Source organism: Vanacampus margaritifer, chromosome 6, assembly GCF_051991255.1.
Source record: "Vanacampus margaritifer isolate UIUO_Vmar chromosome 6, RoL_Vmar_1.0, whole genome shotgun sequence".
NCBI lineage: Eukaryota > Metazoa > Chordata > Actinopteri > Syngnathiformes > Syngnathidae > Vanacampus > Vanacampus margaritifer.
The window spans coordinates 29,954,564-29,969,963 of NC_135437.1; the positions used below are offsets into that span (position 1 = coordinate 29,954,564).

The following is a 15,400-nucleotide window of genomic DNA, read 5'->3' on the forward strand; positions in this document are numbered from 1 at the left end:
GAACGTATCGGAAAGATGAAAATGATTTGAAAAAAAAAAAAAAAAGCAAACACACTCGCTTATTGTGACAAATAATCCATCGACAAAAAGGTGAGCAGAATGTTTATTTTAGGGCTGGGTTTTAAAAATCAAATAATCCATATTGCATCGAGCGTGATATCGATATTATTTCAATATCTCTTTTTCCCATAAATTAAACAACAAAATAACATTTTAAAGGCCAATTTTTTTTATTTGACCGTTTTCTTCTAATTTACCGTTGACGTGAATTTCAAAGTCCTTTCTTATATTTTAAGAGCCGACTTGTGGCACTTAAGGACAACTCATAATGCTTTGAATTTATATTTGATGTCTGTGGAGTTTCATGTTAAGAAGAATTGATGTTCCATAATTAATCAATATGGAACTGAACTCTTGTGAATGGAAATGGAATCAATCGAGGACATTTGCACCGATACCAGCCCGAGTTGCTGTTTTGTGTGGCTGGCGTGATTGGCGAGTGAAATGATGAGCGAGTGCGTGAAGGGCTGCGAGTCTTAGTTGATGATTGTTTGCTTTCACACAAAAAGCCAGAAATGTTTCCGCCCAGCCCCCCCCCCCCCCAAACCCCCCCACCCCGCCTCCCCATTGAAGCGAGCCGCCGCTTGACCATGAGGCTCATGGTCCGACAAGGAAAGTATTGATTAGAACAAACGCCCCCCGCTGAGCCGCAAGAAGGAGAAAAAGAAGGGGTAGACCTCCACAACCCCCCCCCCCATTGGCCAGACAACCCCCCCCCCCCCCCCATTGCTTGGCATGGTCTTGGATGGACGATTTAGCGCATGAGAGCTCGTTAAGTGCTGCAACAAATTGCTTCTTTCCTTTTTTTCACACCCAACACTTCAAAATGTCAACAATATAACGTACGGCCTCATTTTTTTCTCATTTAAAAGATATATAAAAAGAATGGAAATAAATTGCTTGCTTGAATCAGCTTTAAAGATGGAGATTTAGAGTTTTTTTTTTTTCTTTTTCAAGCGTCATGACAACTTGTGCTGTTTTTGTCACCTTGAAAGTCGCGTTGTCCTAATGAGTCACAAACGCGCCCGCCAACACCGCCATTAGCATCTCTTTAATGCTCACACTAAACACTTCAGTCAGTAAAAGTGATGTCATTCTTTTTTTTTTTAAAGGACATTTAGTTGAGGTTTTATTTATTTATTTATTTTTAGAAAAGATGGCGTTCTGAATAATGGCTAGATTTGCTCCATTTCAATTTGAGTGTTTAAATCACATCTGACTACGCCTTCTTTCTCAGTGTGTTCAAGTCCATATTTAAAAAATGCACTTTGGTCGCGGGTGTCCCACAGGGTTCCATCCTTGGTCCAATTGTGTTTTGCCCTAAACGGCGGAGCAAGGCTGCCGGGTCATTTCAGGCCAGCAACAGCTTGCTAGTACACAACTTGCAAACTGGCTCACTTAACTCCTTCAAAACGGTTGCTAGTTGGACATTTATGCATTTTTATGGAAGAGGAAAAGAAAAAAAATGAGTGGCATTAAAGGAACTTGAAATGAACCTAAATTGACGGCACTAATTGTGGCACCCCTAGTTCGTACTGTGACCATATTATTCATTTGATGTTTTTTGTTGTTGCTTTATGTTAGGCATGTTTTTATGAGGGGGGGGCGGCCAATGCAAATTAGCCTTCAATCCAAGTACGTTGTCTCGCTACAAACAAATGAAGAATAAAGAAAGTGCGCGTGTGCGTGTTGCGTACCAGGCATGAGAAGGAGTCGTTCATGCGGTGCTTGAGCGTTTGCTTCTGCAAGACGGCAAAGAGACGAGCGTGGTCGAAACGGCACGGCGCCGCCGACGCCAGCTGGTCCACGCCTTGACGCCGCTCGCACCCGTCCGCGCCTGAAACAAACAAACGAGATTCAGGATTTGCCCGGCGTCTCCAAAAGTGCCTGCTGACGTTCCACAATGAGGACACGGGACCAGACGTCCTCTCGCACGTCCATCATGGCCACGTGGGAGACTTTTGGCGTGCAGAAATGTGCAAGCGGGAGGAAATGTCGGCATTCGTTGGGAAATTTGTGCGCAATTGCCAACAAGTGGCATTGATGGCAAATGTTGTGAAAGAGCTCAATCTTCAAAATTGTGAATTTGGACCTGAAAATGGAGCAAAAGTCATGGGAAGATTTTCAAGTTGGAACGACTCGCACTTTGATGTCGATCCATCAACCTCATTTCGTAGTTTTTACTCAAAAGTAGCAATTTTGTCAATGTGGCGAATATTTGAGAAAAAGTTCAACGGCGACGATGTAACAAAGAGGAAATACTTCAATCGGAAAGTTTCTCTTGTTCAAATCTAAAAATATCAATCGACTCCATGCAAATGTCCTCGTTTTAGGAAAGTGCAAAAGCAATCATTGATCTTCTTTTTGGGGAACTTCAATGTCAATACGTCTTCTTTTTTCTTTTCTTTTTAGGAAAGTGGACAAACATTGTTTTTATTTGATAGAAAGTTCTTCTTGTTAGCAAAGTGACATCATCAAGAATTGACAAGAAGACAAGCGCAACAATGTCCTCGGCGCCAGAGGTTGAGCTGCGCTGGCTTTGTTTGCGGCCTAGCATGCGGCTAAAGCTACACGTGCTGTCCTTTCCCCAACACGCTAGCTTTGTTACGTGCGGGAAAACACGGGCCTGCGTGACGCGTCCACACGGACAGGAAATGTCAAGGGAAGGTCCAGAAAGAATTGTCAAGGGGACCCTGAAGGCAACACTTTCGCACGGAAACTTTGCTGTGCAACTTTTGATGTGCTCAACGTACACACTTTTGCTGCAAGATGCGATGCCATTTCCGCCCGCACACGGAAGCGGACCGGGTCCGAAACCAATGTGGCCTTCACGTTGACAACGGCAACAAATTGGAATCCAGTGGGATTTTCTGGCGCACAATTAGGAAAATAGCAAAACAAACAACAAATAAAGACATTTTTCAAATGTAGGAAAATAGCAAAACATGATCTCCAGCGGAGGAAAGGCTGGCCGGGTTCACTTGCAGTGGTTTAATGGCCGTGTGGCGTTGGCCGGCCCAGATGGGAAGACAGCGAGCACGCACACACAAAAGACGTCGAGAGCGACCGAGCCCTGCGGGACTCCTGCTTTCTTTTCATCTTTCATCAACACTGCCATTTTTTTGTCGTTCTCAAAGAAGAAGAAGAGGAAGAGGCCCCCGCCAGACATTGCTGCCCCCCCCCCCCTTCACCCCCGCATGCACTCATACACACATTTGCCGGCTTTGTGGCTTTTGTCCCACGCGGGAGAAAAGACAGCAAAAGTGAAATTTCCACAATCAGCGACTCATCTGCTTTTTTCTTATGCTGTGGAGGGGGTGGGGGGGGGGGGGGTGATGGGGTCGAGGTCATCGTGGGGGGGGGGGGGGGCTCCCGTCCAATTCCGATGTAGGTCACTTTGCTTTCTTAATGGCCTTCAACACAATCTAATCAACCAACTGCACATTTTTGCTTCAAAAGCTCAACAAACTAAAGATAGAAAACGAATGAAAAACGCTTCAAATGGAAAATATTGCAATCAAGTTGATTGATCGTTTTAGTAACAACTTAACGGCACATTTTTTCATTGAATAAAAGATTTATGATTTTTTTTTTTCCTTAACATGACAAATTTGTCAATGCTTCATCTTAAAACAATCTGTTTTAACAGGATATAATATCAACTTTATGAAAAAAATGCAAACTTTAATATTCAAAAATAAATGGAACCTCCCATTTTATATATTTATTTCTCTATATAAATGTGGTGGGGGTGTCGTGTTAGGGGCCGTCTATTGATTGATGCCGCTGATGCCTGTCAACTTCAACTTTCAGCTATTATCTTGCGCGCGTGTGCGTGTGTGTGGGGGGGGGGGGGGTGCTGTTCCTGGCCCAGATGGCGCCTTTTGGTCCACATTGTCTGCGTCTGTCCGCACTCACCACGTCGGCGGCGTTCGGAGGCGCCCAAGAACAATTAAAGTGGGACGGAAGCAACTCCAGGCGCTTGCAAGGTCAAACAAGACTTATCAACTTATTGATTAGCGGCCCACGGCTTTTTATTACCTCCGACAAGCTCAAGGCAGCGTGCGGAGGAGGGAGGGAGGGACGGAGGGACGGAGGGACAACCCCCCCCCCCCCCACACACACACACACATTTATTGGGGAATAAGAAAATCTTTTGCAAGCGCATTTTTTTTCTCTCCCGAAGCGAACGTAGGAAAAATCTTTCTAAATGAATTTCAAAGATGAAATGAATGTTGAAGGGCCAACAAGAAACGGCGCCGCCGGGTCATTGGCGCCCAGCGTGGCGTCATCCCTGGCTGACAAGATTCTTTCAAGGGGTTTCCCGGCAATAAACTCGGCATGGCCGATTAGCGATGGCGAGTTTGGGCATTTTGCCAAATATCACTAGGGCCCTTTTTTCAATATCTGACAGCCGATAAAAGGTCAAAATAAAACCAGTTGCATCTCATGAGATGCAATTTTATTCATACGATATGTTTTTGTTCGACATTAAAACAAAGAGATGCCTTTTTAGGTTCCATTGAACTTTTTAAGACGTACCTTGATAGCTCCCATTCACATTTTTTTTTTTTTGAAATTTAAAATAGGCAAGTCCTAGAGAGCGGCAGTCCTGCCTGTTTTCGGGGTCTCCTGCCTCCAACACAGGTGCTTCAAATGATCAGCTCATCATTCCGTTCTGCAGGAGCCTCTCAGCTGTGTTGGAGGAGGGAGACATCAAAAACACGCAGGACTGCGGCTCTCCGGGACCCGACTTGCCTACCCCTGCTTTAAGACATTTCACAAATCCAGATTAGCATTTATATTTAAAAAAATGTTGATGGCAATATTTTGGACCCCTTTTCACTGAAGATCGAGTATCGGTTATCGGCCTCCTTGACTACTAATAATCAGAATCAGTATCGGCCCTGAAAAAAACAGATGGGTGCGTCTCTAAAATAAACGGGGGGGGGGAGCCAACGTTTAAATGACACTTTTGAGGACAAATGGGACACAAAGACATCGCATACGCTAGCAAATTTTTCAATTCAAATTTAAATTCAAGACACGGCGGGAACCGTACTGTGCACAAAAAAGAAAATTGACAACGTTTTCAGCACATTACCGAAGAGAGAATGTTTACTTTTTTGAATTCATGCATCAAATGTGCAGACGTCCAATCACAGTTTGAGTTGACTTCATGTTATTTGGTAGAAGATTTTGCTGTCGAAATGGTTTTGCAGGGACCGACAAATAAACAAGCTGAACGGCGCAGAACGCTGCAGTCTTACGATTTCGCAATCGGAAAACATTTGGATCAAAAGTAAGCCAATTATGGATGAAAAATGAACCGTTCCACTTTATGGCTCAATTTGCTTTTCAACTTTCTGGCTTGTTTTATACAAAATGTTGGACCCACGTGAAGGATCCGACCAATATTTATCAGTTGTTTTACACTGAAAGAGCCTTTTCTCCACTCAAAGACGCAAAAAGAGGATCGGTCCGAGCACTGCGCCGACTGGTTTCCGATTTCTTGGCAGCGAGAGAATGACGAGTACTGAAGAACAATAACGAATGAACGATGAAAAAAAAAATGCTCTTCTGTAGTTGACGCGTATTTAAAGCGTGCGAGAGAGTAAAACGATTTGACGGCCTGTTGATGTCGCCGCCTTCACAGAGGAAGGAAAAAAAGAAAAAAGGAAAACTTGCCTTGAATCATGTTTTTGTCGTTTGTTGATTGGAAAATCAACTCCAATCAGAAATTGGATTTTTGTTGAAAGAAAAAGACAAAAAACGTCAGCTTTTGTTTTGCGTCCGTCTCCCACTGACGAATATGAGAGATGTCAGCGAGACGCGCCGCGCCGAGGTGTGATGCTGGCGTTTAGCGCGCCGTGGCTCCATCTTGTTCCCGTGGGTCGCTCGTCACGCCGACGGTCACATCCATGTGACAAGCGCCGGCCGACGGCAGCTTATCGACGCGCGACCTTTGGCTTTCAGGTGCGGCGGCGCGAGAAATGAGAGACGACCGGACCGGCCCAGACGCGGCCCAGACGCAGATGAGGACCGACAGGTCGCCGGCCGATATCGGACGAGCCGCCGATGCGAGCGGGAAAAGAGTTGAGGCGGCGCAACGACGCAGCTGGCCCGCGTCGCCGGCTAAAAAAACACGACAGGACGCGTGCCGGTTTTGGCCGCCGTTGAACGTTTGCGTCATCGCGTCATCCGACAACAACATCAAGTCCGGCGGCGACACGATTCATCAACAAGCAAACTTTCTGAAACGCTTCCGACACCGAGACGGACACGACACACCGGCAGCCTCGCTCGCACCCGTCGACGGGAAGGCGCCACCGAGGGGCACGAAGCGCAAGTGATGGGACGCGGCCCACACGGCGCAAAGCGGAAACAAAGTTGATGGGTCAAAAGCCGCAAGTCGGAAGTCCCGCCTCCTCCGTGCCATATTGTCCATTGCTGCAAAATGGAAACCGATACAAATATACTTTTTTCCTGACTCGAATCTTTCTTTTAGTCGGGTCCATGTTTTGATAGCAACGGAACACAATATTGTGCGGGCCTTGCAAAAATCTGTCCAAATCCAGTCAAACGGCCGGGAGCGAAGGGGGTTGCTTCAGTCAAAATGGCTGCTGGGAGTGAAGGAGTTTTAAAGATCGGCGGTCAGTCATCGGCCAGAAAAGGTTGCACCCTTAAAACTAACCCAACCCAATTTGGTGCTTTTGTCAATTTCGATTTTTGTCTTTTGTCGTCCACATCAGAACCTTGACACAAAATTTGCAGGTCAGATTTCAAGGAAAATTTGGCCCAAAAAGGTGGAAGACAAATTAGTAGGTTGAACAATAACCATGACAACAAAACGAGTTTTGAAAATTTGGCCAACCTAAGAAGGTTTGTCTATCACTGGGAGACCCACAAAAAAAGTGTCTAAAAGCCATTTAGTAACTTGAGTCCAGTAAATTGGGAGACAGCTGATCTACTCCAAAAAATGATTTTGGTCTCCTCATTCATTCATATAAAATTGTAAGGAAGCCCTGCCTGGAAGTTTGGCATTTACAGTAAGTGAGCTTTTTTATTTTGGGTCGATGAAGTGGACCAACTCGCAGATTTGCATTTGAAATTTGTCAACGTGCGTGTGAAGTTTGACAAAAGACAAAACTCACAAATGTCAAAAACGGCTTCACACGCAAGTGACAATCGACTTTTGTCAAAAGTTAATTAAAACATTTGCTTTGACGCCACTCAAAAGCTTCACAAAGGCAAAAGTTCAACCTCAGCAAGATGTCAAAGCACAAATTGCTTTGAACGGAAAACAATCGGAAGAGAGAGAGAGAAAAAAAAAGAAGACTTTTCAAGTTGTTGAATTGAAAACAAGTTTGTGTGAGGGCGCCCATTTGTATGATGAGTCGAAAAGAGGAAAACAGTTTGATTGCGCACCAAACAAAAGGAGGCGGGTCACACGTGTCAAGTGTGCGCTCGTCCTCATTAGCATGCGCAGCAGCATTTTCTCCCGCTTCATTGTCAAAATCAAGCCAGTCGACACAAACGCTCGATAGGACGACAACTTGGCCTGCTGCTGCTTTTGCTTGCTTCAAACGCGCACGCGAGAGAATGCTTCAAGCAATGATAGTTATTACAAAAACGGCCAGCAGGTGGCAGCAGAGCAAAAGAGATCAACCAGGGCCGGGTTGAAAAAAAACCCTCAATTACTCACAATTCTAAATAGATCTGTGAATAATGATGAAATTGAGCTAATGCCAATTGCTGCAAAATGGAAATGGGAAAATGAAGAGAAAAAAAACACCTTAATATGGCCAGCAGGTGGCATCATTGTACTCTTTTGGATGATTTCAGCATGTATCAAAACAAAAGCTGGACAAGACGGCGGCATCTCGACGCCGTTTCAGGCACATTGTGATTGTCGAAAGGATTTGTCACGTTAAATCTACGAGTAGCAAAACGCACATGATGTCAATTTTAAAAAAAACACAAGGATGTCGATACCACTAACTAAAAAAAAAAAAAAACTGACTTGAAGTAAGTCTTCCTTGCCAGTAGTTGGCGCTATAGGAATGGAAGGCACACGAGGCAGACATGAAAAGTCAGACTGCACACGAGAAAGGAGAAGAAGATGCGCTTACCGACGGGCAAGGCGGGCTTGCTCCCGGGGGGGCCGCAGTCGTTGGCGGTGTTGCGGTGGGGGGGCGGCGTGGGCTTGTAGGACTGCCCGGTGGCCCGGTACATGGCCTGGACCCACAGCACGCGGTCCTGCTCCTCGTCGCAGGCGAACACCACCAGGTCGCCCTCGCGCACCGCGTTGAAGAACGCGCCGCCGCCCTGCAGGCCTGCGAGCGCCGCACGCACACACGCAATTCCGCGCCGTGAGAAGGCATGCGTGTGGAACGCTCAGAAAGGTTTTCTGACCTGGCTGCGGGGGGCAGTAGTCCACCGTGTAACCCTCCAGCTGCAGCAGCTCGTGAGGTTCGGGCTTCTTCTCGCGGTAGCTGCACATGGCGAACGTGTACTGGCTCACCTGCACGCACGCACGCAAACATGGCTGACCAAATAGCGCAATGGACGTGCTAGCCAACCAGCGTTAGCCACAAACTACACTGTTGCGCTCCATAATCACACCTGAAAATGTAATACATTTTGCACCAGTGGTGGCAAATCCAGGTCCAGAAATGTTAAAAGTTTAGCTTTAGCCACAGGTGCTAGACAGCTAGCTAGCTAGCTAGCTTCAATGGTGCTGGTTTAGCTGCTAGCTAGCATCAGGGGCTAAAGCCAAACTGTGGCAGGGGTTTTACTTTCTGGATGTGGATCTGCCACCTCTGATTTGCACTTAATCAGAAATGTCATAAAGCCCAATCATGTCATTCAATATTGTAACAAAAAAATCTTTTCAGGAAATGATTATATGCTAAGATGCGACATGCACTGTAACGGTCACAACAGCAAAACTTTGATCTAACAGTGAACCTCACACATCTTTGGTTGTTGGAAAAAAAAACATGAACATAATACGATTAAATGGGAGGGAAAAAAAAAAAGAGCAGCTACTTTTAACTTTCACACTCACAGAAGTCTTTGCAAAGAACCGTCCTAATCAAGTGGGCGGAGCTTGTTTTGATGAACTCTCTGCAGTTGGTTTCACACTAAATAAATCAACCAACTCAAAACACTGACCTCCATTTAAACCGTGTAAAAATGACTCTTTGGGGGTAGAAATCAACTCGGAATCATTTAACACCCCAATTTTTGTTTTTATGAGCCACCTGAAAAGGTCATAAATAAATGAAATGACATTATTAGTAGTAGTAACATTTTTGATCAAGGTAAGTGTCATTTTGAGTGACATTGCAGGTACTGCTACGTCCGCTCACACGCGTTTGAAGTGACGCGCTCACCTGGACCAGAACAAAGTATCTCCTTTTCCAGCGTTTCCACACGCGATGTCCCAGCGCGTACACGTAGCTGCACACACACACACACACACACGCACACAAACACACAAAACTTGCATTAATAAATACTTCATAGTATTCAATAAAACCACTAGTTTTACCAAGCAGTACTCTTGCGTAGTCACCGATACAAACAAGTACTTTTCATGCATAAAATTCACTTTTCTCAAAACTGCATTAGTTGAACGTCCAAATTTTTTCTCATTTTAATAGCTCGTTAAATTCAATGAACATTCTTTATTCATTTTTTATTTCTTTTAATTTCATGTTAACAATCTAAATGTGAAAATGTTAATACAGCTTCCAATAATCTTGACTTATTGATTTTCGTTGCCCCCCCCCCCCCCCCCTTTCTCGAAGCTCTCAAATTTTCTGTGCATTTCCCACCACAAACATGTCGTCAATGTTGACGCGCTCCACACGGAAATGAAGCGGGCCTTTGGCAAAAGTCCAAGCGGTCGGCGTCACCGCAAGCCCGAGAGAAAATCGATCAAATGCTGAGAAGAAGAAAAAAAGAAGAAGAAAAAAAAAAGAGGAAGAAAAGGCTGGCAGTCAAGGCCGGAGCGCAAAGCGGGTCAACACGCGTCATCTCGTCAGACGCTCCAGCCGGGAAAGAAAAAAAACATTTGCACATCCAAAAACAGCACATTTCATCTTTTCTTCATTAAGAATTCAAACCCAAAAAATTGGGACTTTTGCCTAAAAATGGACCTTGTTTTCATAACAAAATACATTGGAAATATGAAGCAGCATGACTTTAAATAATAAAATATTTGCTGTATTTGACATTGAACCTCCGAAAATTAAACGTCTTTGTTCATTAAAGTCAAATAAAAATCAGGTTCATTCATCTCATTATAGCTGTTAAATAATTATTTTAAAATCCCCGCCACAAAAAAACAAAACATAATATTGTCATCATTCTGAAAATACATTTAAAGACTTTTGTACAAAAAAAAGCCAAATAAAAAAACAACACTGGAAAGATCAAGAATTGAGGAAAAAATGATATCAAATAAACATAATGCAAAAAACAAAAACGAAATATCTTGTAAGAAAATGACGTTTCCAGAAAAATATTGTTAGCACAAATGTTCACATTTCAACTGGAAAAGGTCAAAATACATTTTGCAAACTAGAGCAGCCATGAAAACAAACAGGAATGATCTTTTCATTTTTGCTCTTTTGCTTTAGTCGCGCACTTTTATTTCATTTGCAATCAAACATTGATTCGTCACAATGTGACCTTGAATCAAAACGTGTTTCCAACGTGCTGCGAGATGAAAACGCACGAGAAGACCAAGCCAAAATACGTCATCGGCATTTTGGGGGGAAAATGTCTGGCGGGCCTTTGTGCGACTTCCTCTTCAGTTTGGGTCCTCGCCATTTTCTTCACGGGTCCTTTTGTGATCTCGTTTTGCGGCCATCACTACAGCTTGGCTGATTCAAAACTCAATCATAATAATCTAGCGGGCACTAATGAGAGAAGGGGGCTGCTTCACATCAAAATGGCCGACATTGAGACCCCCCCGAGTTTCCCAATGTTTGACCCATCCTCAAAATATCCATGTTTTTTGTTTAATGACAATTCTATGCAGCAAGTGCAGTTTCTGCTTAGTTAGGGAAAGTGCCGCCGGCTTTTCTTTTGTTCGCTAACAAATCCAGCCGGCAAATTGTCCCGGCAACATGGGTTTGATTTTTCTAACGTATCTCGAGATGAGACATTGACAAATCTACTTGACTAAACCGACAAAGAGAAAAAGGAGCGGCAAGGGTGTCAGGCAGCTGAATGACGACTTGACAAAATCACGGCGGTAAACAAGGAGGCTCTTGCTGGCTTCTTGCTGGCTTCTTGCTGGCTTCTTGCTGGCTTCTTGCTGGCTTCTTGCTGGCTTCTTGCTGGCTTCTTGCTGGCTTCTTGCTGGCTTCTTGCTGGCTTCTTGCTCGCTTCTTGCTTGGGCTGCAGCGCGACGCGCCCAAATTGCGTCTGCAAATGTCAACAACAACAACAAAAAAAGGGAGTGCAAAAGCGCTAATTGCTTCCATCTGAAAATGCGCCATTTTAGTTCACCAAGAAGCCACCTGCATGGGAAACAGACATATGAACTTGCTGTCGCCATGGCAACTCAACACTTTGAAGGCCCACTTACGCCATCAAGTGCACAGACAGGCCCTTTCTCATGTTTTTTTTTTTTTTTAGATTTGAAAACAATGTCTTGCTGCCCTCTACTGGTCAATATATTGTGCAGCCAAGCTTGAAGAAGTGTCTTTTTTCTTTATACATTTGAATTATTTCCTTTAAATCCAGAGCAGTACTTGTACTTTCTGAATATAATAAATATTCCAGGTATGCTTTTGATTAAAAAAAAAAAAAATAATCCAACACATTTAAGAGTTGTGGATATTTTTTTAAGCTTAGGTTAATTTATTTTTGTCAGAAAAAAAATAAATTCATGTTGATACTTTAAAAAAAAAAGATTTGTTTAAAACAAAAAAAAAACGACATTTTAGCACATGTATATTTTAACATCTATTTTTGTAAGAATTCTAACGTCACAAAAAGTAATAAAATATTGATTTGCAGCAGCGCAAGAGAACTGAAGTTAATAAAAATCTGTTCTTAATAAATACACAATCTTTTTGTCACTTTAGGTATTTTTGTTTATAAATAATAAAAAAAATCAACAATTTTATCATATTAAAATACATACCTTTTCTAATTTTTCTTAAAGAAATGGAAATTGGCGTTTCATTTTGATAGCGCTTGCAATGAATGCTTTTTTGTGTGGTCATAATCCAAATACCTTGTTAAATAATATTACAAAGATGAAATAGTAGCACCTTGTTTACTTCATTCAAAATATTTTGGGGGCTAAAATACGCAGGACTCGTATTCTTCAACAAAATGCCAAATTGGTGTCCAATTACAGGCTGTGTTTTGTTTTGTGTTTTTGGGGGGTTTTGGTGCTATGACTGATGCTTCCTCTTTTCCCCAGCAGGGGGAGACGTCTGCACACTGAAGTTCAAAAAACGGTGAGGACACTTTCCAAGCTACCATTTATGCGCTTACGCCGTTTTGGTTGGCAAATGGACTCCGCAGTTAAAGATGTCATCAATGAAGGGACAATCGGACGATGCCACGATTGACATTGCGTTGTGCTGCTGCCAACTCACCCGCTGTGCTTCACGTTGGGCGGCTTGTCCATGCGCACGGCCAGTTTGATCTTCAGCTCCGTGTCCTGGCTGTTCTTGGGGACCAGCATGCGGTGGAAGTCGGCCTGCTTGGGCCCGTTGGTGGTGGGGTTGAGGACCACCTGAAAGGGAAGGAAGAGGGCCGACCGCGAGCGCGTGAGACCAGCCGACGGAAAAGGTCCAAAAGCGGGACTCACCCGGCCCAGCTCCTTGTCCTCCAGGGCCAGAACGCCCGTGTTCTCCATGAAGAGCTTGACTTTGACGGAGGGCAGCGGCTGCGTCGTAAAGAAGTCGCCTTGCGTGGCCCACCTCAAACGCACAAAAAAGAAACAGCAGAATTCTAAATTCAGATTCTTTGGAAATAGAGTATTTATTGGTCCTTTTGAACAAACAATTTTACTTTTATTTTGAAAATCAACATCCACAAATGACTTTTTGATTTGTGTCATATTTGATACATCCGGTGGAAGGAACATTTGCCACTATTAGTAGGCGTCTCTCCTTTCTTTCTCAATTGGGGCGATCTTGCAAGGTCGCTGGAAAAGGCATCAGCTGGGTGATAGCGCCCTCTAATGGATTATCCGTGCAATGCATGTGTCAGGTCGTATACGTCAGGGTTTTAATGGGACATAAAATATCACACTCGTGAAATAAAGGGCTTGAAACAAAGAAGAAGAGGCCGCTGGCAAATCATTGACATAATTAAAGAAATAGAAGTGGTCCAAGGATGGAGCCTTGAGGTACTCCACATCTAAGGGTGGCACGGTCCGATACACATCCATTTGTACACACAAACTGTTGTCTATCATAAATATCATTTGTAAACCATGCATGTGTAATTCCAGAAAAAAACATAATGTAACAGTTTCTGCACTAAAAATATTATAATTGTCAGGATCAAAGGCTTTCGATAAATCCCCTCAAAATCCCCAGGCAAATTCATCCTTGTCAAATGCGGTATCAATTCTGTCAGCCAACTGAAGTAAAGCGATTTCAGTTGAATATTTCTTCCTAAAGCCATCCTGATGTTCATAGAAAATGTTCCATTCCTGCAAGTGCGCCATCGTTCCATTATAGGATCTTTGAGGAAAATTGCAACACAGAAATGGGGCGCTAATTATTAAATACACGATCATCACCAGATTTACAGATTGGAACTACTTTTGCAATTTTTAGTTCTCTTGGTATTAAACCACTTCCAAGTGATTTAGTACAAATAGAAGTTAAGGGCTTAATAATAGAAGAACTAAACTTAATAACGAAACGAGACTACTTGCGGGCCGAGTCTTTTTACGTCCATCATTTCTTTCTCAGTAGGAAAGTTAAAGCTCAGTATTGAGGGATGACGTCCTGTCAAAAACGCCGCAATCGGTTGCATTGCTTGAGAAAAGACGGTTCGTTCAACGCACGTGCAATTTCAAAGGCTTCGCGGTCAACCTGCTTTTCATCATGAAACTCGACAAGATAAAGTGCCGGAAGACTTTTTCTTATTTGCAAGCCGATTGATGACTCCTCATGTGGCTTTAATGTTATTTGAGGCCCATTTCAACTCATAGGAATTTTTCTAATAAGATGATGATATTTATTCCGGTGCCGTTTATAATGACGAGTACTCATAGGAGATGGATTTGTAATCTTTTTATTTTTATGAAGCCTAATCTTCACCTGCACAGATTTGCAGAGCTCTGGGGTAAACCGTGGCTTTTTTCTTTTTCTTTTTCTTTTTTTTTTTTTTACAGCACGTCGTTCTTTTGGTTTGCTTGCTGACCAGGAAGAACATTTATTAAAAACAACATTAACTCTTTGACTGCCAGACGTTTTCAGAAACGGGATGTCGTGGGTGCCAGCCGATTTAAGCATTTTGACTGATCTTTCAAGGTCCACAGAAAATTACGTGTTTGGACTATGGAAACACACGTACTACCAAATGAAAGATTGGACTCTCATCTTTCATCAGAAAAAAAAGTTTGTTTCTACCTTATTCCGTTCTTCAGTAATCAACAATAGAAAATGGTTAGTTTCACCTCGGTTTTGAAAAAAACGTCTTTTAACGTCTTTGGCACTCCTCCATAGGATTTTACTAAACGTTATTTAACGTTTTTGGCAGTCAGAGTTAAAATAATTCAAGAAAGACTGACTTGCTCGTTGGTTAAGATCACATTCAATTCATTGCGTTTCCATTAGAAGGGAGGCCGCGTGTGTGCGTGCGTATTTATTAGATGTAGTCTTTAAAATCCTATTATTTGTGGTCCTTTTTTTTTTGTGTGTGGTCATTTAAGTAGTCTTTTGCACAATTGCAGGAGTTTGTAGTCACATGAAATAATACATTTGAAGAAAGTGTCAGCTAATTGCCGGCAATCTGAAGCACGACACGAATGTTCTCGTCATGGAGATATTCTGAGAACCGTCAGTGCTGCCGTCTGCGCGGGTGCGAGTGGGGGCGTGAAAGGGCAGCCTCATTACCGCACGGACCCCCACAGACCACACACGCGGCGGCCGGCGGTCCACCACGTGAAAAGCGCAAAGAAATACATCCCCGTTGCCGGAAACATTCGTACTCGTAACTCAGATGCGCATGAAATTGCAGCCACAAGACAACGTGTGCACGAAGTATGAATTTGTGGCCGCAAAATAATCAACAATGGGCACAAAGTCGAAAAACATGGCTCTCATTTGCAATGTGGTGCACGCAC

At 43.4% G+C, this 15,400-nt stretch overlaps 1 protein-coding gene across 1 annotated transcript in view; it reads right to left on the reverse strand.

Annotated features, from left to right (window-relative positions):
* LOC144053861 (calcium-dependent secretion activator 2-like) overlaps positions 1-15,400 on the reverse strand; it is a 92,380-nt gene that overhangs the window by 53,455 nt on the left and 23,525 nt on the right. Inside the window, exons 7-12 of the mRNA XM_077568717.1 lie at positions 12,905-13,016; positions 12,690-12,829; positions 9,459-9,525; positions 8,476-8,584; positions 8,193-8,396; positions 1,758-1,897 (exon numbers count right to left, since the gene is read on the reverse strand). Coding sequence (XP_077424843.1) covers positions 1,758-1,897; positions 8,193-8,396; positions 8,476-8,584; positions 9,459-9,525; positions 12,690-12,829; positions 12,905-13,016 — 772 coding nt within the window. The remainder of the gene's footprint in view (positions 1-1,757; positions 1,898-8,192; positions 8,397-8,475; positions 8,585-9,458; positions 9,526-12,689; positions 12,830-12,904; positions 13,017-15,400) is intronic.